The sequence below is a fragment of the Suricata suricatta genome, chromosome 11 (assembly GCF_006229205.1).
Source record: "Suricata suricatta isolate VVHF042 chromosome 11, meerkat_22Aug2017_6uvM2_HiC, whole genome shotgun sequence".
In the NCBI taxonomy this organism is placed as follows: domain Eukaryota; kingdom Metazoa; phylum Chordata; class Mammalia; order Carnivora; family Herpestidae; genus Suricata; species Suricata suricatta.
Genome location: NC_043710.1, coordinates 13,381,791 through 13,409,419, shown reverse-complemented (window position 1 = coordinate 13,409,419; position 27,629 = coordinate 13,381,791). Strand labels below are relative to the sequence as shown.

The following is a 27,629-nucleotide window of genomic DNA, read 5'->3' as shown; positions in this document are numbered from 1 at the left end:
AAAAACAAAACAAAACAAAACAAAACAAAAATGGCTACCATATATCTTTTTATTGTAGAACTTCTAAATTTGGTTCCAGGTTCAATGATGGAAGTAAGTGAGTCTTATTTTAAATTTAAAAAATTGGATTTGGTGGCTAGGTGGCTCAGCTGGTTAAGTGTCTGACTCTTGGTTTCTGCTCAGATCATGATCTCACAATTCTTGACTTTCAGCCCCACCTCAGGCTTCATGATGACAGTGTGGAATCTGCTTGGTATTCTCTCTCTCTCTCTTTCTCTGCCCTCCCCAACTCGATCTGTCTCTCTCTTTCTCAAAATAAATAAACATGAAAAAAATTCTAAAACTTGGATTTCTCAGAACCATAATGACTTTGCATACTAAAAACATCAAGAGATGTTATCATCTGAATGCCAATGACTCTCCTGATGGTTCTTCCCACAGTAATTTTCCTAATGATCTCGATGAACAAACCAAATCAAACAGTGCTAACAGAATTCATCCTAATGGGAATCACAGACTGGCCTGAGCTGCAGGGTCCCTTCTTTGGGCTCTTCCTCATCATCTATGCGATCTCAGTGGTGGGCAACCTGGGCATGATCATCCTCACCATGGTGGACTCCAGGCTCCAAACACCCATGTACTTCTTCCTCAGACACCTGGCTTTCATTGATCTGGGTTATTCAACAGCTGTGGGACTCAAAATGCTAGTCAATTTCATTACTAATAAAAACTCAATTCCCTATAACTGGTGTGCTACGCAGCTAGCTTTCTTCATCTTGTTCATCATCAGCGAGCTTTTCATTCTGTCAGCAATGGCATATGACCGCTATGTGGCCATCTGTCACCCTCTACTGTACCCAGTTGTTATGTCACAAAAGGTGTGCTGGGTGCTGGTAGCTGTCCCCTATGTCTACAGTGCCTTTCTTTCACTGATAACCACCATAAAGATTTTTATGTCATCCTTCTGTGACCATAATGTCATTAGACATTTTTACTGCGACAGTCTTCCCTTGTTAACTTTGCTGTGCTCAAGCACACGTGATGTTGAGTTGATAATAATGATCTTTTCAGCCTTTAATTTGGGCTCCTCTCTTTTGATAGTGCTTGTCTCCTACACCCTGATCCTTAGGGCCATCCTCAGGATGAGCTCTGCAGAGGGCAGGCACAAAGCCTTCTCCACCTGTGGATCCCACCTGACAGTGGTCGTTGTATTATATGCGACTCTTTTCTTCATGTATGTGCAGCCTAAGTCCAGTCACTCCTTTGATACTGATAAAATTGCCTCTGCTTTTTACACGTTAATAATACCTATGCTGAATCCCATGATCTACAGCTTAAGGAACCAGGATGTAAAAGGTGCCTTGTGTAGGAGATGGAAAAATCTGCACAAACTGCATATGTAGAGTTTATATCTATCATCTATCTATCTATCTATCTATCTATCTATCTATCTATCATCTTTCTTTCTATCTATCATCTATTTATATCTATATCTATAAAATAAATTAGATTATAGACTATTCTTTTTATATGTCATGAGCCTTAGAAAGGAGTACTGTGTAAAAGTCATGGAAAACTAGAAATGTTTTTCCTGTTTTCAACTTACAGATGTTCAAGTAGTGATCATCCTTCTGGTATTACCTTTAATTTGCCCTCAAGTATTACAGCAAAACATTGATATCTTATTTCTGTTCTCATATCGCCATGTACTTATGTTACAATTTAAGGGACGTCTGCTTTAATACATCTACATTTAGACAATTTTTTAAAGGCTTTCTTATGTCTTTTATCTAATATTTTTTTGTGTGGCCCAGATACCATTTAAATACCAGGGCTCACCACATTAGCGTACTGACATATGAAGGATGGCCTTGACTGTTTCTTTTGCAGGACATATTATATCAATAGATAATCAACACTATCTGCCTTAATGATACTTTAGCTCTATTTCCCTGTGGTAGATGACATTTTAGATTTCTGTTACATTATAATATGTGAACGTGTATATGCACAGAGAAGTAGAAATAAATTTTGACCATACTCAAGTGGAATTATTGTATACTTAAAAATTCAAAAGAAATATTAGAATAATAAGTGAATTGTAGAAGATTGTTTGATACAGGATCAGTATTTTAAAGATCAATTATTTTGCTATCCACTAATAAAAGAACAGGTAAAATTAAAAATTTTAACTATCAACTACACTAGAAAAATTCTGAATAACACTTCAGAAAACTCTAATAAACAATTTGCATGAGTCCATTGCTAGACACTACAAAAAATGTTACTGAGTTTTAAAGGAGAGACATATGTTAATATATCAAGTCCATTGGAAGATACAAATGCTGTGATGAAGCCAGTTTTCTCTAAATTTTCCTACAGATGTAAGGCAGTAACAATCAAAATTCCAACAATATTGTTTAATGCTGAAGGTGGTATAAAAAATTATATGGCATACAAAGGATCTAGAATAGCCAGGGCAATATCTAAGAAGAAGGAAGATTTCAGAGGACTTCTAATAAGAGATATCAATGCATTTACTAAAGCTGGATTATTTTTTAAATGTGTGATTAATGCACATCCTTCCAGAGAGTTCAATAAAATAAAAATAAGGTCCAAGATACTCACGTGTGTAATACCACTTGTTTTGGAACAAAAGTCCTGCTGCTAAGTAGTGAGGAAAATAAGGTTTCATGGTAAATTAACCTAGTTCAGTTAGGTTCCTATGTAAAACAGGAACTTTGATCATTTATACACTACATATAAAAATAAATTGGGATCTGTTATAAATGTTAATATGAAAGATGAAACCAAAAATTTCCTAAATAATATCTTCATGATGGGATTAGCAAAGATTCCTTAAGCAAGGACAAAATATAATAACATTAACTGATAATAGTATTCTATTTAGAATAAAAATTTGTATTAATGAAAATATACCACAAGAAAGTGGAAAAATATCCAAAGAGATCACATCTGAAATATTCTCACTTTTTCAAAGTAATTTGTAAAACTAGACAGGACAAGACAACAAAACAACAACTTACCTAACTCTTACAATGAGGATGAACAAGACAGGCAGCCTATTTGGAGGGAATAAAACAGGTGGGCTGGGGGGCATAAGACACCAGAAGAAACACTTTAGAAAAGAGGGTATCAAAACAGGCAAAAATACATCAATGTGTTCAAAAAATTCTTCATTAGGTAAATGTAAATAAGGAATATATTCTGATGTCACTAATTTCAGCTGTCATCAGGATAGCTAAAATTCAAAAGTTTGTTTGAACAATGTTTGTAAGTGATATGCCATTAAATTCTATTCCTGAAACCATTATTACACTATGTAAGAAAACAAATATATAATTAAAAACAAATAAATAAAAAAGGTGTAGTTACACATGTGAATGAAAAAAACTTACATTTAATTAAACTTATATTTAATACTATAGAGTTCATATTTAAAAAAACTGTAAAACATACATGTAATTAAACTTACATTTAATACTATAGAGTTACTGTTTTAAAAAACTGTTATTTGTGTTATCTGTTATTTTATATAATCAATGACAATTGATTTTTCACTTAATGGAAGCAAAGAGAGGTATTTTTCTGGGGAATCAGAAGAGGAGAATAGACTGATGAAGGGCATTTGTAATGAAATAAAAACAATGCTCCTTACTTAAAAAAAATGAAAATCTTCAAATTGAAACCATTCTAATATTTCACAATAAAAATGGATCACTAATTTTAGTATATTCATAAGTTTATTTATATATTTATTTTTGAGAAAGAAAGAGAGACAGAGCATGAGCATGGGAGAGGCAGAGAGAAGAGTAGACACAGAACCCATAGCAGGCTCCAGGCTCTGAGCTGTCACCACAGAAACCCATGTGGGACTCGAATCCACAAACCCCGAGATCGTGACCTTAGCTGGAGTCATAGGGTTAACCAACTGAGCCACCCAGATGCACCCAGCCATCTTTTTAATATTCTGTTCTGATTAACCAAACTTTCTGGGTGAATCCAAGATTGTGAATATCTCATTATAATTTTTGGTGAAAGCTAGATTTTTGTTATGATGCAGTAAGTGTTTACTCTTTGAATAAAATAAAACCGCAATCTCTGAAAATGGAGTATTGTTTAGAAAATTCACACCCAAGACCTTAAGATTTTCATGATTATTTTCTTTCACTTGGAATCTTAAAATATCAAATGTGATACTATGTGTAACTAATTAAATAATTTTCAAAAAATGTTACCTCAAATCATAGCAAGTTTCCATAGCATTTTCCAGTTACCTCTATATTAAAAGATTACATAAACATTTCTACAATCTTTACAAATTTCTGTTTCAAATATGCCATGTGTTTTTCAAACTTACAAATATCAGTGAAAGGATCAATGTCATTTGTGAGTCACACTTTTATTATTTTCTTTTGCCTTCAACTTTCTCTTTATTTTTTATTTTTTAGTTTTTATTTTAATTCCAGCTAGTTAACATCCAGGATAATAGTAATTTCAAGTGTGCAATATAGTAATTCAACAGTTCCATACATCACCCTGTGCTTATCACAACAAGTGCCCTCCTTCCAGATTACCTATTTAGTTGGAGTTGGATAGAAGCAAAGTATTATAGATTGATTTCATCACATTACTCCTCCATCACATCATAAAGTCTGACAAGTAAGAGGGTTGCCCCTCTTCCTTGACTACAAGCTTGAAAAACTCTTTGAAATACAATCTGAATGTCCCTTGAATAACTAATATCACATCTAATGGAGATTGTAACTTAAATTAAAATCTGCACAAATACAGATTTAAGCAAAAAACAAGCCTTGACATTTTTTAAGGCAAAAATATGTCTTTTGCCTAAAATTAAAGTGAATGTTTGTATCCTTGGGATAAATACCTAGTAGTGCAATTGATGGGCCATAGGGTACCTTTATTTTTAATTTTTGAGGACCTCCATACTTCTTTCCAGATTGACTACACCCATTTGCATTCCTACCAGTGCAAAAGGTTTCCCCTTTCTCCTCATCCTTGCCATTATCTGTTGTTTCCTGAGTTGTTAGTTTTAGCCATTCTGACAGGTGTGAGGTAGTATCTCGTTGTAGTTTCATTTATATTTCCCTGATGATGAGTGATATTGGACATCTTTTCATGTGTCTGTTGGCCATCTGGATGTCTTCTTTGGAAAAGTGTCTATTCATGTCTTCTGCCCATTTCTTCACTGGATTATTTGTTTTTTGATTGTTGAGTTTGGTAAATTCTTTATAGGTTTTGGATACTAACCTTTTATCTGATATGTCATTTGCAAATATCTTCTCCCATTCTGTTGGTTGCCAATTAGTTTTGCTGGTTATTTCCTTCACTGTGCAGAAACTTTTTATCTTGATGAGGTCCCAATTCCTCATTTTTGCTTTTGTTTTCCTTGCCTCCAGAAGTAAGAGGTTGCTGAGGTCAAAGAAGTTATTGCCTGTTTTCTCCTCTAGGATTTTGATTTTTTTTCACTTACCTTTAGGTCTTTCAACCACTTTAAATTAATTTTTGTGTAAGGTGTAAAATAGTGGTCCAGGATCATTCTTCTCCATGCCTCTGTCCAGTTTTCCCAGCACCATTTGCTGAAGAGACTGTATGATTCAAAAGGGCACATGCACCCAATGTTTACAGCTGCACTATCAACAATAGTCAAATTATGGGAAAAGTCCAAATGTCCATTGACTGATGGATGAAGAAAATGTGGTGTGTATATATAATGGAATATTACTCAGCAATAAAAAAGAATGAGCATATGTTTAAAAAAATAGTGTTATATTCTAAAAAAAATAAAGTAAGAAAATAAATAAATACAAAAAATAATAAAATTCTGCTATTTACAACAACATGGTTAGAACTAGAATGTATTAAGTTAAACAAAATGAGTCAGAGAAAGACAAACATCACATAATTTCACTCATATATGGTATTTAAGGCACAAAACAGATGAATATAGGAGAAGGGAAGCAAAGAACAGCATAAAAACAGAGAGGGAGACAATCCAAAACAGAGAACAAACTCTGGGTTGCTGGAGGGGTGTTGGGTAGGGGGATGGATAAACGGATGGTGGACATTAAGGAGGCCACTTGTTGGGATGAGCATGTAAGTGATGAATCACTAAATTCTATTCCTGCACTCATTATTACACTATGTGTCAACTAACCTGGATTTAAATAATGAAAAAAAGAAGAAAGAAAGAAAGAAAGAAAGAAAGAAAGAAAGAAAGAAAGAAAGAAAGAAAGAAAGAAAGAAAGAAAGAGGAAGGAAGGAAGGAAGGAAGGAAGGAAGGAAGGAAGGAAGGAAAGAAAGAAAGAAAGCAAGCAAGCAAGCAAGCAAGCAAGCAGGAAAGAGAGAGAGAGAGAGAAAGGGTATTTAACTAAAATCAAAAAATAATAATTACAAAGTGAATATTCCACTCATTTATTTAGTATCTCTTTCTAAAACTCACTTTATTCCCCCTCAACTTCAGTTTTTAAATATATATGTAAATTCAAATATAATTTATCTATAATTATAGAACATCTTTATTGTCATCTTTTTAATGTTGAATGCTCTGCTTGGCAGGGGTGGGGCAGGGTTGGAAAATGGTTTAATTCTCATTTCTATTCTTAGAGTTTTATAGTGAAGGTTCAATGCTAAATCTCTGCTCACTGTATTCTTTTTACATGTTTGTAGGGTCTTCAGCAGGGTAAAAATAAAAATTTCACAATCCAAACTAGATAATTTCCAGTAATCATATAAAATAATATATAACTAAACAAACAAACAAACAAATAAATAAATCACGGGGACAGAAAAGAGTTTAGCACAATATATAGAAGTATAGACAGTGAGAAAATTATCTCATATCTTTCTTTACATATAGAAAGACTGGTGTTTACTAGTACATATTTAGAATAAAGACACATTTTCAAAACTCTCATTTATTCCATGAGATGTAGAATGTTTTTTAATGCCAGCTAAAAATATGTCCCTGAAGATATTATCTCTTCAGAATTAATTCAATGTTTTTGAACAAACAACTAATCTACTCTCTGTCTCTATGGATTTTCCTATTCTGGATATTTCATGTAATGGAATGTACAGTATGTACACTATGTGGCCTTTTATACTCTTTCACTTAGCAGAGTGTTTTAAAGGTTCATCCATGATGAAGCATATATCAATACTCTTTTCCTTGTATGTCTTGCTAATATCCCATTGTATGGATATAGCACATCTGTTATCCATTCATCAGTTGATGGACATTCAGGATATTTCTACCTTTTAACTATTGTGAATAACGCTGCTATGAGCACCAGTGGTTTTCAACACGTCGGGGTATATATCTAGAAGTGGATTTGCTGGGTTATAGTGGGGATTTGCTGCGTCATTTGTTGAATAACCATCAAATTGTTATAATGGCTGTACACACAAATAAAGATGCTTGATAGATATTATATAAATGAATGAATCAAGGAAATACACATATTATGAAGTTTAACAACCAAAATCCCTCTATGAGGTTTTCAGAAAATAGGCAGAAATAGAAATGTCTTGCACAGTGTAACACAATTATTGAGCAATATGAAAATGGAATAGAGCAAGTAGTCAGGATGGTGGTCACGTTCTAACTATATGTTGCCAGGAGTACTCTGTGAGGATGGCATTAAGCAAACACTTGGGGAGTTGAGTGAGTAGACTCTGAGGTCACCTGGCAGAAGCCTGTTCCACAGAGACACAGTGGTCACTGCAGCAGTTCCTCAATGGCCAATGACTGATATCCAAAGGAGCAAGAGTCAAAGATATGGGAGCATAAACATGATTAGGAAATAAAAGAGATATGATGAATGCATAACCTGGAATTTAACCTAGTAAGGGTACGGAGGCGACTGCAAAACTTGCTTTTTATTCTGAATGATTTAAAAAAAAGGCTTTGGAGGGGCGCCTGGGTGGCTCAGTCGGTTAAGCCTCCGGCTTCGGCTGAGGTCAGATCTCACGTTTGTGGGTTCGAGCCCCGCATCAGGCTCTGTGCTGTCAGCTAGCTCAGAGCCTGGAGCCTGCTTCCGGTTCTGTGTTTCCTTCTCTCTCTCTGTCCCTCCCCCTCTCATGCTCTGTCTCTCTTTGTATCAAAATAAATAAAACATTTAAAAAAACGTTTTAAAAAAAAAGGCTTTGGAGAAGTTTGAGCTAAGGAGTGATCTGATCCAAGTTTGACTAAGGGACAGATACATCTGCTGTGCAAATAATAGATGCCAGACTCTAAGATTGGAAATGGAAAGTGCTGAAGGGATTGACTATGATACTGTTGGAAAAGAATAGAGGTTTAATCCAGGGTAAGAACAGTCAGAGGATAGAAGTGATTAGCTTCTTGACAGATTTTTAAGAAAATCTCAATAATATTTCTTTATATTTATGTGAGTTATAAGAGGTTTTACAAAAAGAGATTAATGATTTTTTAAAAATGGAAAGTCTAGTTCCAAGGCTGAAAACTCTTTCCTACTTGCAATTAATACTGGGCTTCACTTCCCATTAAACCAAAAACAAAACAAACAAACAAACAAAAAAGATGAGATATATGAAACAAGTTGTCACAACACTGACACCAGGCTGTTAAGGCCAGTTTCCCTGATGGATGAGGAACAAATGAGGTGAATCCAATGATTGCCCCACCCTCCTGTTGAGTTGAAGAAACATGGCTGAGAGTGCAGTAAGACTAACCATAGCTCAACTTTGCAAGACAGAGTGACAACACTAAGATATTTGAACCGAAAAAGGACACTGCATCTCTGCCAAGAAACCCCCCTCAATATTGAGCAGATTAGTGATTGGTGCATGCAAGGGGAAATTACCCAGGAGAACGAAAGAATCATCTGACAAGATAGAGGTAGGAGGGCCCAGAACACAAACAGAGGTAGAAATTGCGCCAATGTATTGTACAAGATTTGGAAGGTCAGTGTTTATGGGGCTTTAGGTGGAAAACTCAAGAAGGGCTTCCTTCAGTAAAGGAGAATACTTAGTCTCTTAAACTGCACACTGGTCTGGTCCCACCTAAGAAATTTTTAAAACCAATTGCTGGAAGGATTAAACTATATTTCCTAACTATATCCTAGAACAAAATTTAAGAAATGTTTTTAAACTACACATTTATCCAGTACCCATAAAGAAAAATTCACAATAAGTGAAATATTTTCTACAGTTATTGAGCATACAAAGAAGCAGGAATACACGATCAATAATGAATTAGCAATCAATGGAAATTGATCAAGAACTTGCACACACATTTGAAATATCAAACAAGGGCAAAAATGCTCATTATAGTTGTATATCATATTTTCAAAAAAGTAACTAGACACCAAGAAACTCAATTTCTAGAGATGAAAAGTACCATGTTCAAGGTGAAAGTTAAATGAGATTGTATTCTCAACAGATTAGACTTCACAGAAGAAAAGATTAGTGATTTTATAGGTACAGCAATAAAAATGTATCAAAATGAAATACAGAGAGTGAAAATAATAATAATCATCTGGGAGCCAAATATGCATGTGACTGTTTCCCCAAAGAAGAATGTCATTAAAATTATTTGAAGGTGAAAATAATCAAACAAGATAAAAATTAAAAGACCTCAGATTCAAGAAGATTGACAAACCCCAGATTCAAGAAACATGTAGACAACTAACTGAAGGCACATCATCATCAAATTTCTCAAATCCAGTGGTAAATAAAAAATTTAAGCTATCAAAAAAGACATTATATCTACAAAGGAACAAATAAAAGAATAACGGATTTATCACTGGAAACACTGCAGTGAGAAGACAATGGAACAACATTATTAAAGTATTGAAACAAAATAACTGTCAACTGAGAATTCTGATTCCAGCAAAAGTTTTTACAAAAAGGAGTTATGGTCATGGAAAATGGATTAGTGGTTGACAGAGGTTAAGGACACGGGAATGAGGGTAGGAAAGAGGGGTTGGCTATGAAAGAATGACATAAATGGCCCACGTGGTAATGGAATAAGTCCGTATATTGATTGTTATGCTGATTACATGCATCTACACATCTGATAAAATTGCATAAGTGTGTGCATGTGTGTGTGCATATATATATATACATATATATATATATATATATATATATATAATATTTCTGCACAGACACAAAAATGGGAACCTGAAAAACTGGTTCCCTGAATATAGGCAGGGTACTGTACCAATATTAACTTCATCAGTATTGTTAATACTGTACCAGTATTAACGATCAGTATTGTTCTATATTTATGCAAGCTGTTGCCACTAGGGGAAACCAAGTGAGACACAGGAGCTCTCTGCTTTTTTTGCTCCATCTTCTTCTAATACTATAACTATTTCAATATAATAAAAAGTTAAAGAAATTAAATTTAAGCCTGGCTGGAGCATTATGGGGGAGCATGGGGTAGACTGGAATGATTACTTAAAGAGATACTAAGAAATCTTGGAAGTGATGATATTCATTATATTTGCTGTTTTGGAGATTTTTCAGATACATACATATGTCAAAGTTTATTAAATTTTACACGTTATACAGTTACAGTTTATTATTTTCAATGACACTTACTTAACGTTGTTTTACTTCATTAACAAACACGCCAAGAAGCCAAACCAAAAACAAGGGGGAAAGTCAGTAGTAGGCACACATTTTAAGTATTATCCAATTAATAAGAAAGAACACAATCCAGACACCTGTCATAGGTGTTAGGACCCAAGAACCTCATCTATTTGCTGGTGAAAGAGCATATTGGTACTGATACAACCAATCTGAAATATTTAACAAGATTAAATGAAGTATTTTATTTTTCCAGGGTATCTTCCTATTGAGTGAGTGCCTACGTGTGGTTATATGCATACCTGTAAGTGAATCTATATTATATCAACTACATACACAGATGGAGACAGATATGTGAATTGTACATTATAGGTAATTTTATTTGCAACATATTACCATGGCAAGTCAAGGCTTTTCATAAAACTTGTTACATGCTACTGATTGTAAAAAGTAAGAGCAAAAAGAAATCACAACATGAAAACATCCCAAGTAGGTAATGTGGCTTAAAATGCAACAACATAATTTACAGCAAAATATCATAACAAAACATGTACATAAAATACATTTTTGCAGAATATATTGATCTTTTAGGGTATATGTCAAGCCCAGTAGAGCAGGTAACAAGGCAAAGAAAAGAATTGAAATGGGTACAAGAAACAAGAAATATTGAAATGTAATACAGACAAATAAAATGAAAGAAAGTACCTGAGCATATGATAAGAATATACTGTGAGAAAGGGGGAGAGAGAGAGAGAGAGAGAGAGAGGGAGGGAGAAGGAGAGAGAGAGAAAGAAGTGAGAGTAATATTAGTTACTCTCTATTACGGTGAAATGTGATGAAAAAAAAATAAATCTATAAGGGGCACCCGGATGGCTCAATCAATAGAGAGTCTGACACTTGATTTCTGCTCAGGTCATGATCTCACAGTTCATTGGTTCAAGCCCCACATTGGCTTTGCATGGAGAGATCGGAACCTGCTTCTGATTCTCTGTCTCCTTCTCTTTCTGCTCCTCTCCCACTAACATGTGCTCTCTCTGTCTCTCTGTCTCTCTCTGTCTCTCTCTATCTCTTCCAAAAATAAACATTAAACAATTTTAATGGAAAAAAATGTTAAGGACACATCTTACATACACAATATATTATTACTTGTAGCTCATCTATTCATTTAAATAATACGGTAGGACACTGTGTAAAAAGGATACCATGGGTCATCCATTTAAGGAGTCTGTTGTCTCATCCATCTAAGGACACCATTGTAGAATCGGAGGAATACTGGCAAGCTCGGCGTGCAGATAACATATGTTAAACAATTTCCCTATATGTTTGTCTTGGTAAAGGTACTTCAGAGGAACAAGACCAAATAAGGTGTATGTATATGTATATGTGTGTGTGTGTGTTTCATATGTGTAAAATATTTTATATATTAGTAAATGCATAACTGTATACAATATATGATAATATAAGTTTGAAAGAGAGAGAGATTTTGAGAAGTTAACACATATGATTGTTGGATTAGCAAGGCAAAATCTGGATTAGCCCAACATTGCAAGTGTTGATACCGCAGTCTTGACTACAAAGAGGGGAAACTGAGGTAGATTTTCTATATTGCAATCTGGGGCATAATTTCTTTGGGGAACCTCATTTTTTGTTCTATAAGGCTTTCAACTGATTGAATGAGGTCCACGTACATTCTGGAGGGTACATGGCTATATTCAAAGTCTATTAATTTAAATTTTAATTACATGTAAAAATATTCATACAATAACAAAGAGACGAATATTTGACTTAACAACTGGGCACTGGAGCCTAGCCAAATGCATACATCAAATTAATGATCAAAGCGGGGGGGAAATAAGAGCTAATCAGGAGTAAAATGTATGAATGTAATACACAAACTAACAAAAATTCTGTCACTGCTGTGAAGAAAGTGTTCTAAACAATTAATAAACATCCCCCCTTGCATTCTGTAAAGCTTTCAATGCTTCAGGGATGATCAAGAAATTGCTCAGCATCTCCTCAGGGAGAGTCTCAGAGGACAAAAAAGAATCCATAAAACGATCTCAGATCTTAGGAAGCACATGGGGAAGCCAAGACAGATGTTAGAACACAGGTAAACAGAATATCTCATGTGGAGCTGTGTTCTATCAATATCCAAAGAGTTTTGGTGACATTTACAAGGTAACACTTTTATTCCATGCCAAAGCAGAGCAAAACATTAGGATTTCTGATTCGCTTCTGTGTGCTACTATTGATAATGCACGACAGAATAAGAGTGGTCTCCTTTCTCTTTAGATTACTTGTTCAAGTATCTTCACAAAGGCTAATAAGCATTTTTGAAATGTCACTGCCATATTGCATATGTAAATGTATGAATCATGTAAAAACTTGATCATACAAATAATACAGGTCAAAACTGAGCGACCATAGTGCACAATCAAGTGTCACGAATAAAAATAGGGGTGCCTGGGTGACTCAGTTGGTTAAGTGTCTGACTCTTGGTTTCCAATCAGGTCATGATTTCACAATGAGTTCAAGCCTTTTAACCTGATCTGTGCTTACAGTGTGCAGCCTTCTTGTGATTCTCTCTGCCTCTCTCTGCACCTCCCACTTGCGCTCTCCCTCTAAAAAAAATAAATAAATAAATATCCAAACATTTCTTTAAAAAGAATAAAAAATTAAATATATGGCAGACTTATGAAAGCGAAAGTGTTCAAGTGTTCATCTGATATCTAAATTCTCAGTCATTAGGGACTAGATTCTTCTTATTCCCTTTTTGAAACTATTGTGATAGTTATTTAAATCAATATATAACAATGTGAAATTATTTTCTATTTCATAATGAGCAAAAAGAGAAATTCCAGCCAATGGTAAGATTTGAAATGGAAAATTTGGAGGTAGGAAATATTTAGGATCCAGTTTTAGAGTGAGGGTAAATGTACAGCATGTTCAGTTACCAGTGGAATCTGACGGAAAGCACACGGAATTGTCTTAAAGAGTATCACTTCAAAAAACAATGATGTGATCATCAAAACAGATAGTAAACTATGAAAAAAAATTTTTGCTTTGCCAAACTCAAGAGGAAAAGTCTAGATGTTGAACTCAACAGAAAAAGCCCTTCACCCTTTTCATGCAGGTAATCAGCACTGACAATGTAATTTTTTTCTTTTACCGTTCACCATTGCACCTAAACGACATACATATTGTTTCTCCTGTTCACTTAACAGTTTTTCTTTTTTTATTTTTTTAAATGTTTATTTATTTTTGAGATAGAGAGAGACAGAGCATGAGAAGGAGAGGGACAGAGAGAGAGAGAGGGAGGGAGACACAGAACCCAAAACAGGCTCCAGGCTCTGAGTTGTCAGCATAGAGCCTGACATAGGGCTCAAATCCACGAACCGCAGGATCTTGAAATGAGCCAAAGTTGGACGCTCAACCATTGAGCCACCCAGGTGCCCCTTAACAGTTTTTCTTAAAATAATTCAGTATTTCTCACCAAAAAAGTGTGTATTTGGTATGGAGCAGTTTATTAGAAGTTCACAATCTTATAAGCAATGTCTTATGTGAGGTAAGTGTAGGTTTTCTATAAATGCATTTATAATATAATATTATAATACTATAAATTTCTACTGCTTTCCTAGACTCCTGACACTGTTATTTTACTTATATTCAGGATAAAACACTACCATATGATATAACATGAAAACTACTTACTACACTGATTATCTATTCAGGATAGACTTTCCAATAAACCTGGATGGAAAAGCACAACCTGACAGTGCTGAATGAATTCATTCTCATGGGAATCACACAACGTCCTGAACGGCAAGCTCCACTATTTGGACTCTTCCTCATCATCTACTCAGTCTCAGTGGTGGGCAACCTGGGCATGATCATGCTCACCACGGTGGACTCCAGGCTGCAAACGCCCATGTACTTCTTCCTCAAGCACCTGGCTCTCATTGATCTGGGTTATTCAACAACCATAGGGCCGAAAATGTTAGTAAGTTTTGTCCTGGAAGAAAACACAATTTCCTATTATTTGTGAGCCACTCAGGGAGCATTCTACATTATATTCATCATTAGTGAGATTTTCATCCTGTCAGCTATGTCCTATGACTGCTACGTGGCCATCTGTAACCCTCTGCTCTATCCAGTCATCATGTCACAAAGGCTGTGTCATGTGCTGGTGGCAATCCTCTATCTCTACAGCACATTTGTGTCTCTGTCACCATAAATATTTTTACTTCATCCTTCTGTGGCTACAATGTCATCAGCCATTTCTATTGTGACTCTCTCCCCTTGTTATCTTTGTTCTGCTCAAATACACATGAAATTGAATTGATGATTTTTATTTTCTCAGTTTTAAATATGATTTCATCCTTTCTTATAGTTGTTGTGTCTTACTTGCTGATCCTGGCAGCCATCGTCAGGATGAATTCCACTGAGGGGAGGCACAGGGCCTTTTCCACCTGCGGGTCCCACTTGACAGTAGTCACAGTGTTCTATGGGACTCTGATATTTATGTATGTGCAACCTGAGTCCAGTCATTCCTTCTACACTGATAAAGTGGCCTCCATATTTTACACTCTTGTTATCCCCATGCTGAACTCCTTGATCTATAGCCTGAGGAACAAAGATGTAAAATATGCATTACATAATATATGGAAAAAATATGCAATAACTTCTCTTAAGTTTATTGTATACTCTGTGGTTCCTCTGAATTAGATTGTCAACATTAAACATTTCTATTTGTTTCTTCAGAAGAAAAATCAAGGATAAATGAGTTCATCATACTTCTAGAGACTGACTTCTTTGCATCTGTCATAGTTTGAAGTCCTCTAAATACACTGTTAATAAATAACACATATATTTTCCATTCTTGAGGGAAAGACAAGAGTTACAAGCATCATAATTAGGCAATGTGTAAGTACAAGAATGGTTCAAGGGTCGATAACTTTAACACCAAGCAAGGAGTGTGGAAATACTGTATGAGAGTGAAGACTCCCTGTACAGAAAGAGTTAAAGTGACTCCTGTGTTATTCTCAACTATCACAATAAGCATTCCAATGTCCATATATCCAGTGTCCAGTGTGTGTGCAGGTGTTCTGTGGGTATGTTTTTTCTATTTAGCCTACACAGGTTTCTACAGGGGCTCTAAAACACATCTGATTGTAGTTTTAAGCAGGTTCAGTAATTACACTAACTTAAAGTCATTAGTCATCTGAATTTGCCCAATATTTCCATTCCATGAGCAGTCTTTGTGTCCTGGTCTTTCCTCATGAGTGTTATTACTTTCATTAAATTCATTCCTAAAGCCCCAGAGAGTCTATAGACTAAATACAGGGTGCATTTCTGTAATCCAGAAAATGACCACAGTGTCTAATTTTGACTAGATGTTCCCATTTGTCTATGATTGTTGGTATAGCAATCGAATTAGCTTTCATGGGGCCTGCCACAGACATTTTTGGATTTTTTAATTTCTCTTACCAGCTTGATTTTGATTCGTTTTTTTAAATTTTTAAAGTTTCATTATTTATATTTAAAGAAAGAGAGCATGGGGAGGGGCTGAGAGAGAGGGAGAGAGAAAACCCCATGGAGGCTCATACTGTCAGCATTGATCCCAGGCTTGATCCCAGGACCTCTGAGATATGAAATCCAGAGTTGGACACTTAAGCCACTGAGCCAACCATGTGACCTGATCTTTAATCTTAAATGCTTATTTTTGTCAAACAAAGTTACCCTTTATCTCTCGGAAGAACAAAAATAATTTTCGCATAAATGTCATGATCTAGTTGTTTGTGTGTGTTTGCATATAAGGTCTATTCTATCATAAATAACAATGTTGCCTCTTTCACATGACTGGTGTTCCACAAATTTGGTCCAAATGAGTGTGTACTATATTTTGATAAGGGTGCCTTGTTAAACTATACTGATTTGATGACCCTGCCCCTGCCTGTAGAAAAAAAAATTCTATGATTTAGACTGTGAACAACGTGATGTCAAGTGTAGATAATTGGTGTGGTTTTTGGACATATTTCCAACACAACACTCCGCAAATCCTTTATTTTTTTGTTTATTTTTAGTATTTTTTACATTCAAAAGACTTGCTTACATCATGAAGAGACTGGACTATTTTCTGAGTCCATCATCATGGAATAAAATTAACTGTGAAGCCAATAAAATGCAAATAAAATAATTAATCAGAATATATATATATATATATAGAGAGAGAGAGAGAGGGAGTCGTATAAAAATATTTTTAATAGTGCCTTTATGGTTTAGTTTTTAGTTATAAAAAAAAATATATATATATACATATAGCTAAGTTGAGCCTGTACAAATGTAAGGAAATACATGTATCTTAGATTATGTAGGTTGGACAGAGTTACAGTGAAATATTAATAATATATGGATTTGAGAAAACAAATGGTAAGTAAAAGTAATGCAATATCCCACTGCTTTGATTAGCCTTCAGAATGTAAGCCAAAAAACGAAAAATAAAGTATTATGACTTAAAATTTCAATAATATATTTCATTTGCTGAAAAAAGTTAGTCTCTATTTGGCACATGGGTGGCTCAGTTGGCTAAGAATCTGACTCATAGTGGTGCCTGGGTGGCTCAGTCAGTTAAGCATCAGCTTCGGCTCAGGTCATGATCTCATGGTTCCTGTGTTTGAGCCCCATGTGGAGCTCTGTGCTGACAGCTCAAAGCCTAGAGCCTGCTTCGGATTCTGTGTCTCCCTCTCTCTCTGACCCTCCCTTGCTCATGCTGTCTCTCTCTGTCTCTCAAAAATAAATTAAAAAAAACATTTTAAAAAATTTAAAAAAAAGAATCTGACTCATGGTTCATTGAGTTCAAGTCCCACATCAGGTGAACTCTAGCCCCTTTGGGTGAAGACCAGCCCAGCTGCAGGTGAACAGGAGGCCCCTTTCAGGTAAAAATATGAGCTCCACTTTGAGGGATCCCTGTTTTCTCTTTCTCTCTCTCTCTCTGTCCCTTGCTCACTTGCCCCCCTTGTCTCTCTCTTAAAAAAATGGCCTCTAGCTCATTACTAAGTATATATATTACACATATCAGCATTATATTCCTGGGGCACCTGGGTGTCTCAATTAGTTAAGCGTCCAACTTCAGCTCAGGTCATGATCATATAGTTCATCAGTTTAGCCCCACGTTGAGCTCTGTGGTGACAGCTCAGAGCCCTGCAGCCTTCTTCAGATTCTGTGTGTCTCTCTCTCTCTCTGCCCCTCGCCACACACTCATGGTCTGTCTCAAAAATAAATGTCAAAAAAATTAAAAAATGATATTCTTCCCAGGAAATAGTCATTTCACATCATGGACTGCTATTAACAGAAAACATGGCTCAGAATTATTTTCAATTATGAATATCAGTTTAAATTTCAGGAAGACAACACTATATATATCAAGGATATCTAGTTGTTGGTGAGTATATGGGGAAATGAAAACTTTCATACATCATTGGTGGAAAATTAAAATTGTATAAATATTTGAAAACCATCTGGTTTAAAATTTACCATTATAAAAAGTAAAAAAGCAGCTACTATATTTAGGCATTCCACTGCCATGAATTTACCTGAAAGAAAAGACAACACATTCTATTGAAAATATGTGTATGTGACTGTACATAAAAAGCTGATTTATAATAATCAGACTTTGGAAACAGTTCACATGTTTTTCCACAAGAGAATGTATGAAAATCATGGAATATCCAAACAAGTGAATACCATTCAGCAATAAAAAGCAATAAATTATTGGTATGCACAAAAATATGGATGACTCTCAAAATTTTTATGCAAAGAAATGGAGACAGGAGATCAGACATAAAAGTATAAACAATCTAACATGAAATTTACCAAAAAAAACCTCAAATGCAGATTCATCTATAGTTACAGAAAACAGATCATATGAGAAGTTCCAAATAGTGAAAGCAAATGGCATAAGAGGCATAGAGATTGGAAATGAAGAAACAAGACCCTTTGTAGAACTGGCATTTTGTCTAACAGAAAACTTCAGGTTATCAGCCGGTCAAAACGTGAATTCAGCAAGGTCATGGGATTCCGCGAAAGAACAAAGATACCAGGTCAACATAGGAATATATTGTATATATATCACTTCTTGGTCTTTTGGCTAAGATCAAGTGTAATCACACAAGTATAATGAAATACACTTATAATGAAACTCAAAAGCATGTGCAGGATCTGGATGCTGAAAAGCATGCTGATTAAGGAAATCACAAAACTTCTGAACAAAATGTGGGACATACTGGGTGCAGAAATTGGAAGACTCAACAGGTCTATAGGTAATACAATCCAAACAAAATTGCAGCAAGGTATTTTATAGATATGGCTGAGTTTATACGAAACTGTAATGAATCATCAAGAACTTGGCATAGCTAAACTACATGTAAACATGTAAAATAACATGGAAGAAACTCTCTGCTTCATGGTAAGGCTTACCATATAATAATCAAAACTGTGGAGCACAGGTGGAAAGAAAGACATCCAAAGCAATGGAAGAGAATAGAAAACCCAGAATAGACTTTTCATTAAAAGTACAACTAAATTTTCATGAAAGTACAAAGCTAATTCCATGAAGATGGATAACTTGTTTTTAAAAAACTATTCTGATCCATAGTCTGACACGTTATCCACTGCACCACTGGGCCGCCCCTGCCTAAAAAACTATTCTGGAATCACTGAATGTCTTCAGACAAAAAACAAACAAATAGTGTTGACATACATCTTACACAAAGTATACCCCCAAATATATTGCAACTTATTGTAAAACTATGATATATTTTGACAAAAGTGTAAGGATAAATCTCTATAGGAATTAAGAACAGGCAAAGAATTTAGATACAGGACATCAAGAGAATAATATACATAAGTACACATTGATAAAGTGGAAAATCAAATTTTACTTTATTGCTAAAGCAAAACTCAAAGTTGAAACAACCAAGTAATCACATTCTTGGAAATTATTCTTAAACAATCAAATATATGTTTACACAATGAGCTTAAGAAAATGTTTATAGAATCTGTATTCATAATAGTTGAAAATTGGAAAGAATCCAAATGTCTTTCAATGACTAAATGGATTAACAATTGTACCCCCAATACCATGGACTACTATTCAGCAACCTTAAAGAACAAAGGGTATACACACACACAAATGAGGGTGGACCTCAAAAGTGTGAAGCTATCCATAAAAACTATTGATGGTGTAGTATTTATAAAAACTTGTTCAAGTGACAAAATTATGATAATGAAAAACATATGAGTGGTCACCAACAGTTAGAAACAGATACCCAAGAGGTGGGAATACAGTGTGGCTTTAAAGGGATAGCAAAAGGGAAATTTGTGGAGACTGAATAGTTCTACAATTTGACTGTAGTGGTGGTTGAAACAATGTGAAAATGGGTTAAAATGCAGAGCAGTGCATTTACACAAATACAAGAAACAGTAATTCCAAACTTGTGAAATCTGAACAATGTGTGTTACAACAATGTCAATTTCCTGGTCATGAAATCATACTACAGTGTTGCAAGATGAATTCATGGGGGAAATGGGTGTAGATTACACAGGACTTCTCTGCACAATTTTTTTATCACTTCCTGTTAATTTATTATTATTTGAACATAAAAACTTTTGAAAATGGCAAATTAAAGTTGTCGTGGTGGATTAGGAGGCAGGAAGGGTAGAATGGGTTTAACATGTGTGAACACAGATTTCTGGAGAGATGGATGTGTTTGGGTCTTGAAGTTATTTACAGCTCCATCAGTATATATATATGTCAAAACTTACTAATTTTGAGGGCACCTGGCTCAGTCAGTTGTGCCTCAGACTCTGGCTCATATCATGATCCCATGTTTGTGGGTTTGAGCCCCTTGTCTGGCACTGTGCTGATAGCTCAGAGTCTGAAGCCTGCTTCTGATTCTGTGTATCCCTATCTCTCTGCCTCTCTTCCAATCATGCTCTGTCTCCCTCAGTCTCAAAATTAAATAAAACATTAAAAAATGTTTAAAAACTTACCAATTTTATGCTATATATATACACACATATATTTATATATAAACATATATGCATATGTATATATACACATACATTAAGTAATACAAGTATTATTTAAATGAAATGTATGCTTCTGAGTAACTTTGTTATGCCCAAGTTTGTAATATCGCCCCCCAAAAAAGACCAGAGACTACCAGGGAGACCGAGTCATGCCTGCAGAAGCAAAGGGCTTTATTACAGGCTTAAGCTCGGGCTCACAGACTCCACCAACCCGCTGGCCACGTGGAGGGAGAGCCCCAGCAAAGGCGGGGTAGGACTTCTATGAGTTTGGGAAGGGGGATTTACAGGAAATGACGACACAGGAACAGCTCTTCAATCCCTACCCCCCTATCAATACTGGCAGTTGTGGGAGCCAATCACAACACTTAAATTATTGACCAATCAGAGTGGGCCCAGGACCCTTAGTAGGGCGTGACTAGGCCTTCACGTAGGGCGTGACTTGGCCCGCCCCTAGAAAGGTCAAAGTTGTCAGCTGGCCTCTCCTGATTGGGCACCACAGGAGTTGTCCCTCCTTAATGTGCGCCCTTTCATATGGAAAAGCGGGCACCTTCCCCTTTAAGTAAAGGGGAAGGCTGAATCAGACTTGTGTCCTTACAACTTGAAAGTAAAAGGGAGGAGGCAGTCTAATAAATTACATGAAAGATACATAAGTATAGGATTATAAAATCCTATAAATGCACATTTAACAAGAAGGGTATGACTTATGTATGTGACATGAAAGGGATGATTCAGGATAAGTCCTGCATTTATTAATTTGAGAGTATTTTGGGATAATACATCTGAAATATTTAGGAAAATTAATGAGTCTATTCAACTGCCTCTTATCAAGAATCTATATATATATAATTTTAAGGAAACAAACTCAGAGGTGTTCATCGCGGCTGTACACTGTAATGATGTAATGATAATGGACACACAACACCTATACATTTTAAAAAATGAGTAAATTTTGTTAAATTTGTGTCATGGCTTATATTACAAAAAGAAGCATAAAGTGCCATATTATCTATCCACAGTACATAATTAAAGTGACAAATGCAGCATAAAAATTCATAGTATACTGCATATACACAGTTATATATGTAAAATATTTTTGCAAGGATAACTTGATAATCTAGGTATAAATCAAGTACGACAGAGCATGTTTCAAGGTGGGAAAGAAAAATTGAAATACCTTGGACACAAGGGAATGAGTAAAATACTGCACTGTGACATTAAAGAGAAAAACAAAATCAAAACAGAGGTGGTAACTAGTCAGTGATGGCAACTGACTATGCAATGAGAAGGACATATAGGAAATATATGCCTTGGAAAGAAGGGTAACAAGGAAAACAAAATGAAATTCAAGGGAACAATGAGCCACATTTGTTTAATGTATGATTTTTATTCCAAGTACAATTTTATTTATTAATTTTTGTAATGTTTATTTTTGAGAGACAGTGAGAGATGGAGCATGTACGAGGGAGGGGCAGAGAGAGAGAGGGAGACACAGAATCCAAATCAGGCTTCCGTCTCTGAGCTGTCAGCAGACCTGAGCTGAAGTCGACGCTTAACCTATTGAGCTACCCAGGCGCCATATTACACATACAACTTTAAAATAACGGAATAGAACGGAATTTATTAATTCTCCACTATGTCACCAATTTGAGGAGACCTCTGGAAATGGAAAAACTGATAAGCCTACCCTAAGTATATCACATTTTTATCAAGAGTCCAATGTGGTGTGGGGGCGCCTGGGTGGTTCAGTAGGTTAGGTATCTGACATCAGCTCAGGTCATAATCTTATGGGTTGTGAGTTCAAGTCCCACATCATCCGTGGTACTGACCGCTCAGAGCCTGTAGCCTGCTTTCGATTTTGTGTCTCCCTCTCTCTCTGCCTATCTCCCGCTCACACTTTGTCTCTCTCTCTCTCTCTAAAATAATCGATAATAGAAAAAAAAAGAGTCCTATGTGGTGTAAATGAAACGCTAAGTAATGGTGAAAACTGGAGTGAAACAAACAAACAAACAAATAAATAAATAAATAATAAATAATAAATAAATAGTTAAATAGATGATAGATGAATAAATAAACAGGTGATTGAATATATATGATGATGATAATAGATGATAGATAATGATAGATGGATAGATAGATAGATGCATAGATAATAGATAGATCAATAGATAGATAATCGATTTTCTGGTGAGTACAAATTACCTCTGCCTGCTAATGGACAACCTCCAGGCACTCTCTAATGCTCTCATGTGCTCTCGCCAGCATAAGCAAATTGTTTGGCATCTCCCAAGGGAGAGTCTCAAAAAGTGAAGGGAATCCATAAATATTTCTCAATATGCCATGTTAAGAAATACAAGACAGAGGCTCAGTTAACGAGCAAAACCAATAGACAATCTGTGTGGCGTCTCATACTACCAAATATTCACAATGTCTCAGTGACGTTTGGTAAGATTCACTTTACCTACCTGGCAAAACCCTAGCAAAGTGTGACCATTTCTGCTTTCATTTGCTTTAGTTTCCAGTAACCATAGTGTCTGAGCAGAAGTAGAAATTTCCTCCTTTTTCCTTCGTATTAATTTATTGAATGATTTCACATGGTGAGAGGCTAATGCTTCTGTGCATATTTGAAACTTCATTTTCTTACTGTTATACAACACTTACTCTCAATATAAGTACTTTTACCTCAACTGGACCCAAAACTAAGAGCAAATGGTACACAGCTGAAGAGACATGAAATTTTTTATTTTGGCAAAATTAAGAAACAGCAGGTCATATCTGTCATTTCGATGTCTTTCCAAATGATTATTTAGTGACTCTGGACACATCTTGTGATTCTCTCAAAAATAAGTTCGTACTTAATGATCATTTAATTAAACATACAAATACAAATACCATCTGATGTCTTGATAAGGAAAAAAGGGGTTATCACCCCACAACGTGGAGTGTAAAGCCTTATTTGGACATTAGGAGACCTTTAATCACAAGTTTTATGGTAATGGAATGATGTACAGAATGTTCTTCATTTTCCAGGAGGATCAGACAGAAAGCAGGAGTAATTATCTCAAAGAATATAGCTTAAACATTAAGTATCAAATGTTCAACAGAGACAGTAACTATGTAAACGTAATGTGATTTTTTTTATAGACTCCAACGCTGGTGAGAGGAAATGCTGTTATTTTTCTTCACCTCACAGAAAAATCGATACTCAAAAAGTACTGTGTACTTTCTTAGCCTCCCATGATTGTGAAGGGGAAAAAAACCAATGTGGAAATAAGCAAGCAAAACCCAAGTTTTATACTGTTTTTTATTGCATTTGCTGAATATTTCTCCAATATTGTCATCTTCTGATACACATTATCATATTTCTGTTCTAAGAAAGACATGTACATCACAGCGGTGAGGAACACCAAAGGTCACACATGTCTAAGGAAGGCTCAGGTAAGTTATGTGAAAGTTACATATAATTAGCTTCATATGTAAAGTTGTGGATTGTATGTTTTTGTCTGCATATCGATTCCTTGACTTTGTAATTTTATTGCAGACAGTACTATTGCCCCTCCTTTTCTTAAAAGAGAAGCATTGATGCCCACACCTTTTTAAACCAAAAATACTTCCCTTACCTTAACATGCCCTCCATCTCCCACTCTAGCATAATATTTTATCTGTGGCGTTTTGGGATATTAGGATACATGTTTTGGGGTTATATACATGTTTATCTGCATTAGGTGCTATAACACAGCTTGAAGGGCTTTTTGTGAACTTAGTGGAGAGAACGATTTCAATTCCCATCCTGGGATCCATGTATATCTTATGTTTTATAATTGTATTTTTCTCTAAGCTATTATATATCATGATGACATCCAACTTTTATTTTCCCTTAAGTGTTATATCTACTAATTCAAAGGGAATTCTCATGAAACTTCATTATGTCAAATCACTGCTGTAACCTTCTCTTCCTCCAAATTTAACATGTTCCTTTAGTTTTTTTCTCGATAAAGTGATTCTGGTTTGTTACATGTGAATTAGTATGTCTCTATTTGAATAAAATTGTCATAAGGGGAAGAATAACATTCTAAGCAAATTTATATCAAAATCACTTATCTTAAAATGATACTAAAATTAATGAGAAAATTAGAGGATATGTAATCCAAAGGTCACAACATGATTATTCAAGTTTTGCCATGGAATAGGTAGTGAGGTATGTCCTACTAAACCACTTCCTCACCTATTCACACGACAGACAAAGAAATTCAGTCCCAATCCAGAGAATGTGTGGGTTGATAACTAAAGAAACTAGAAGCATTTCAGGTAAATTACTATCACTAAAAAAACACCCAAGCGGGCAAGCAACCAAACAAACAAAATCCCATAATGTACTTGATATTTGAGAACTATTTCCAGGTAACAAAGTCAGATTAAATTACTGAAACTTCATTTATCCTATCTAAAACTCATGAAGGACACATCAGTTTTATATATGTGAATAAAGACTTTTAGATAACTTGCATCTTTTGCCCTAAACAAACATTTGGATATACTATAAAATGAGATACAACTGAAACTATATCTCCATACATGTACCTCCTGGTATGTTTCACCATATAAACAAAACCAATTCCCACTGTGATGTGTTATACTTTACTTATTCATACAGCTGTCAAATATCTGCAAGTATACTAACTTTCCAGTCAGTTTCACCTTAGGCAAAATATCTTTCATAGGACCATGTTTTGAGTACTGGACTTTATGTTTAGGGAATTTTTGGTTTAACATCTTTATTATGGGGACACCTGGATTCTGCAATTGCTTAAGTGGCCAACTCCTGATTTAGAGTCAGGTCATGATCTCATGATTTGTGAATTGAGCCCTGCATCCGGCTGTGCACTGACGGGGCTGAGCCTTCTTAACATTCTCTCTTTTCCTGTCTCTCTCTCCTTCCCTCCCAAACTAAATAAATAAACATTGAAAAACCTTAATATATAATAGACATATGTATTGAGTCATATTATTGATGTATTTTATAAATGTCATTTTGAGATTTTATCATATGTAGTAGAAAAATTACTGTAAAGACTATTAGAATAAACACATATATCTAATCCCTAAACGTTTAACTTTTTTTGTTTTTCCTTTACTATCCAGATATACTTATCTTTATTTGTTATCTATCCAACAATAAAAACATCTATCTATTATGCATTTCTTTAATTATATCAAAAGCGTTTCTAAACATTGTTACTCTTGTTATTCCTGGCAGAATAGTATCATGGCCTAGATATTGGATAGATGAAGATATTAAGCAGCTTAACTGGTGTCTAACAATTAGAAATCAGCAGCATCCCAACTCTTGGATATGACAGTCAAATTGTCACTAGACATTGGAAAGCATTCTTTATATAGTAAAATGTCTCCAGTTGAGAACTACTGACCTCTTCCCATTTCTCTACATATATATAGTTGTTCTATGTGGGAGATGGTTTGTTTTCAAATATCCTCAATGGGACAGTTTGGATGTATCTTATTTATACTAGTTTGACATACCAAAGCGTCTCTCAGGACATAGTAAATGATATCTATTGACTGTGATGATATCTCTATCCAAAATAGATGTACTAGTAAAGCTGGATGGAAAAGCACAACCTGACAGTGCTGAATGAATTCATTCTCATGGGAATTACACAACGTCCTGAACTGCAAGCTCCACTATTTGGACTCTTCCTCATCATCTACTCAGTCTCAGTGGTGGGCAACCTGGGCATGATCATGCTCACCACAGTGGACTCCAGACTGCAAACACCCATGTACTTCTTCCTCAAGCACCTGGCTCTCATTGATCTGGGTTATTCAACAACTGTAGGGCCAAAAATGTTAGTAAGTTTTGTTGTGGAAGAAAACACAATTTCCTATTATTTTTGTGCCACTCAGGGAGCATTCTACATTATATTCATCATTAGTGAGCTTTTCATCCTGTCGGCTATGTCCTATGACCGCTACGTGGCCATCTGTAACCCTCTGCTCTATCCAGTCATCATGTCACAAAGGCTGTGTCAGGTGCTGGTGGCAATCCTCTATCTCTACAGCACATTTGTGTCTCTGTTAGTCAACATAAATATTTTTACTTCATCCTTCTGTGGCTACAATATTGTCAATCATTTCTACTGTGACTGTCTTCCCTTGGTATCCTTGCTGTGCTCAAATACACATGAAATTGAACTGATGATTTTGATTTTCTCAGTTTTTAATTTGATGTCATCCCTTCTGATGGTTGTTGTGTCTTACCTGCTGATCCTGGCAGCCATCGTCAGGATGCACTCTGCTGAGGGGAGGCACAAGGCTTTTTCTACCTGTGGGTCCCACTTGACAGTGGCCACAGTGTTCTATGGGACTATGATATTTATGTATGTGCAGCCTGAGTCCAGTCATTCCTTTGACACTGATAAAGTGGCATCCATATTTTACACCCTTGTTATCCCCATGCTGAATCCCTTGATCTATAGCCTGAGGAACAGAGATGTAAAATATGCTTTCCATAGGCTATGGAAAAAGTTATGCAGCACCTTTTCTTAAGTTTATTGTGTACTATGTGGTTTCTATGAAATAGATTATTAACATTACACATTTCTATTTATTGTTTCAGAGTGAAAATCAATGATAAATGAGTTCATAATATGTATCTAGAGATTTACTTCTGTTTAACAGACATACATTGAAGTGTTCAGCATACAGTGAAATAACACATATATATTTCATTCTTGAGGGAAAGGCAAGAATTATAAGCATCATAGTTAGGCAAAGTGTTAGTACAAGAATGAGCCAGGGTCTATAACTCTCACCAAGCAAGGAGTGTAGGGAATGCTGTGTGGGAGTGAAGAAGACTACTTGGCACAGAAAGAGTTAAAATGACTCCTATGTTATTCTCCTCTATCACAATAAATGTTCCCATG

General features: G+C 35.4%; 2 protein-coding genes and 1 pseudogene across 2 annotated transcripts; all 3 read left to right on the top strand.

The window, feature by feature from the left end:
• Positions 1-461: 461 nt before the first annotated feature.
• Positions 462-1,403, top strand: LOC115271608 (olfactory receptor 8K3-like). Its single transcript, XM_029914489.1, has one exon. It carries the CDS (start codon positions 462-464, stop codon positions 1,401-1,403), a length of 942 nt encoding a protein of 313 aa, XP_029770349.1.
• A 12,950-nt stretch (positions 1,404-14,353) lies between these two features.
• Positions 14,354-15,290, top strand: LOC115271683 (annotated as a pseudogene).
• An 8,770-nt stretch (positions 15,291-24,060) lies between these two features.
• Positions 24,061-27,252, top strand: LOC115307032 (olfactory receptor 8K3-like). Its single transcript, XM_029957661.1, has 2 exons — positions 24,061-24,123; positions 26,293-27,252. The coding sequence occupies exon 2, from the start codon at positions 26,311-26,313 to the stop codon at positions 27,250-27,252; it is 942 nt and encodes a 313-aa protein (XP_029813521.1). The 5' UTR covers positions 24,061-24,123; positions 26,293-26,310.
• The last annotated feature ends 377 nt before the right edge of the window (positions 27,253-27,629 follow it).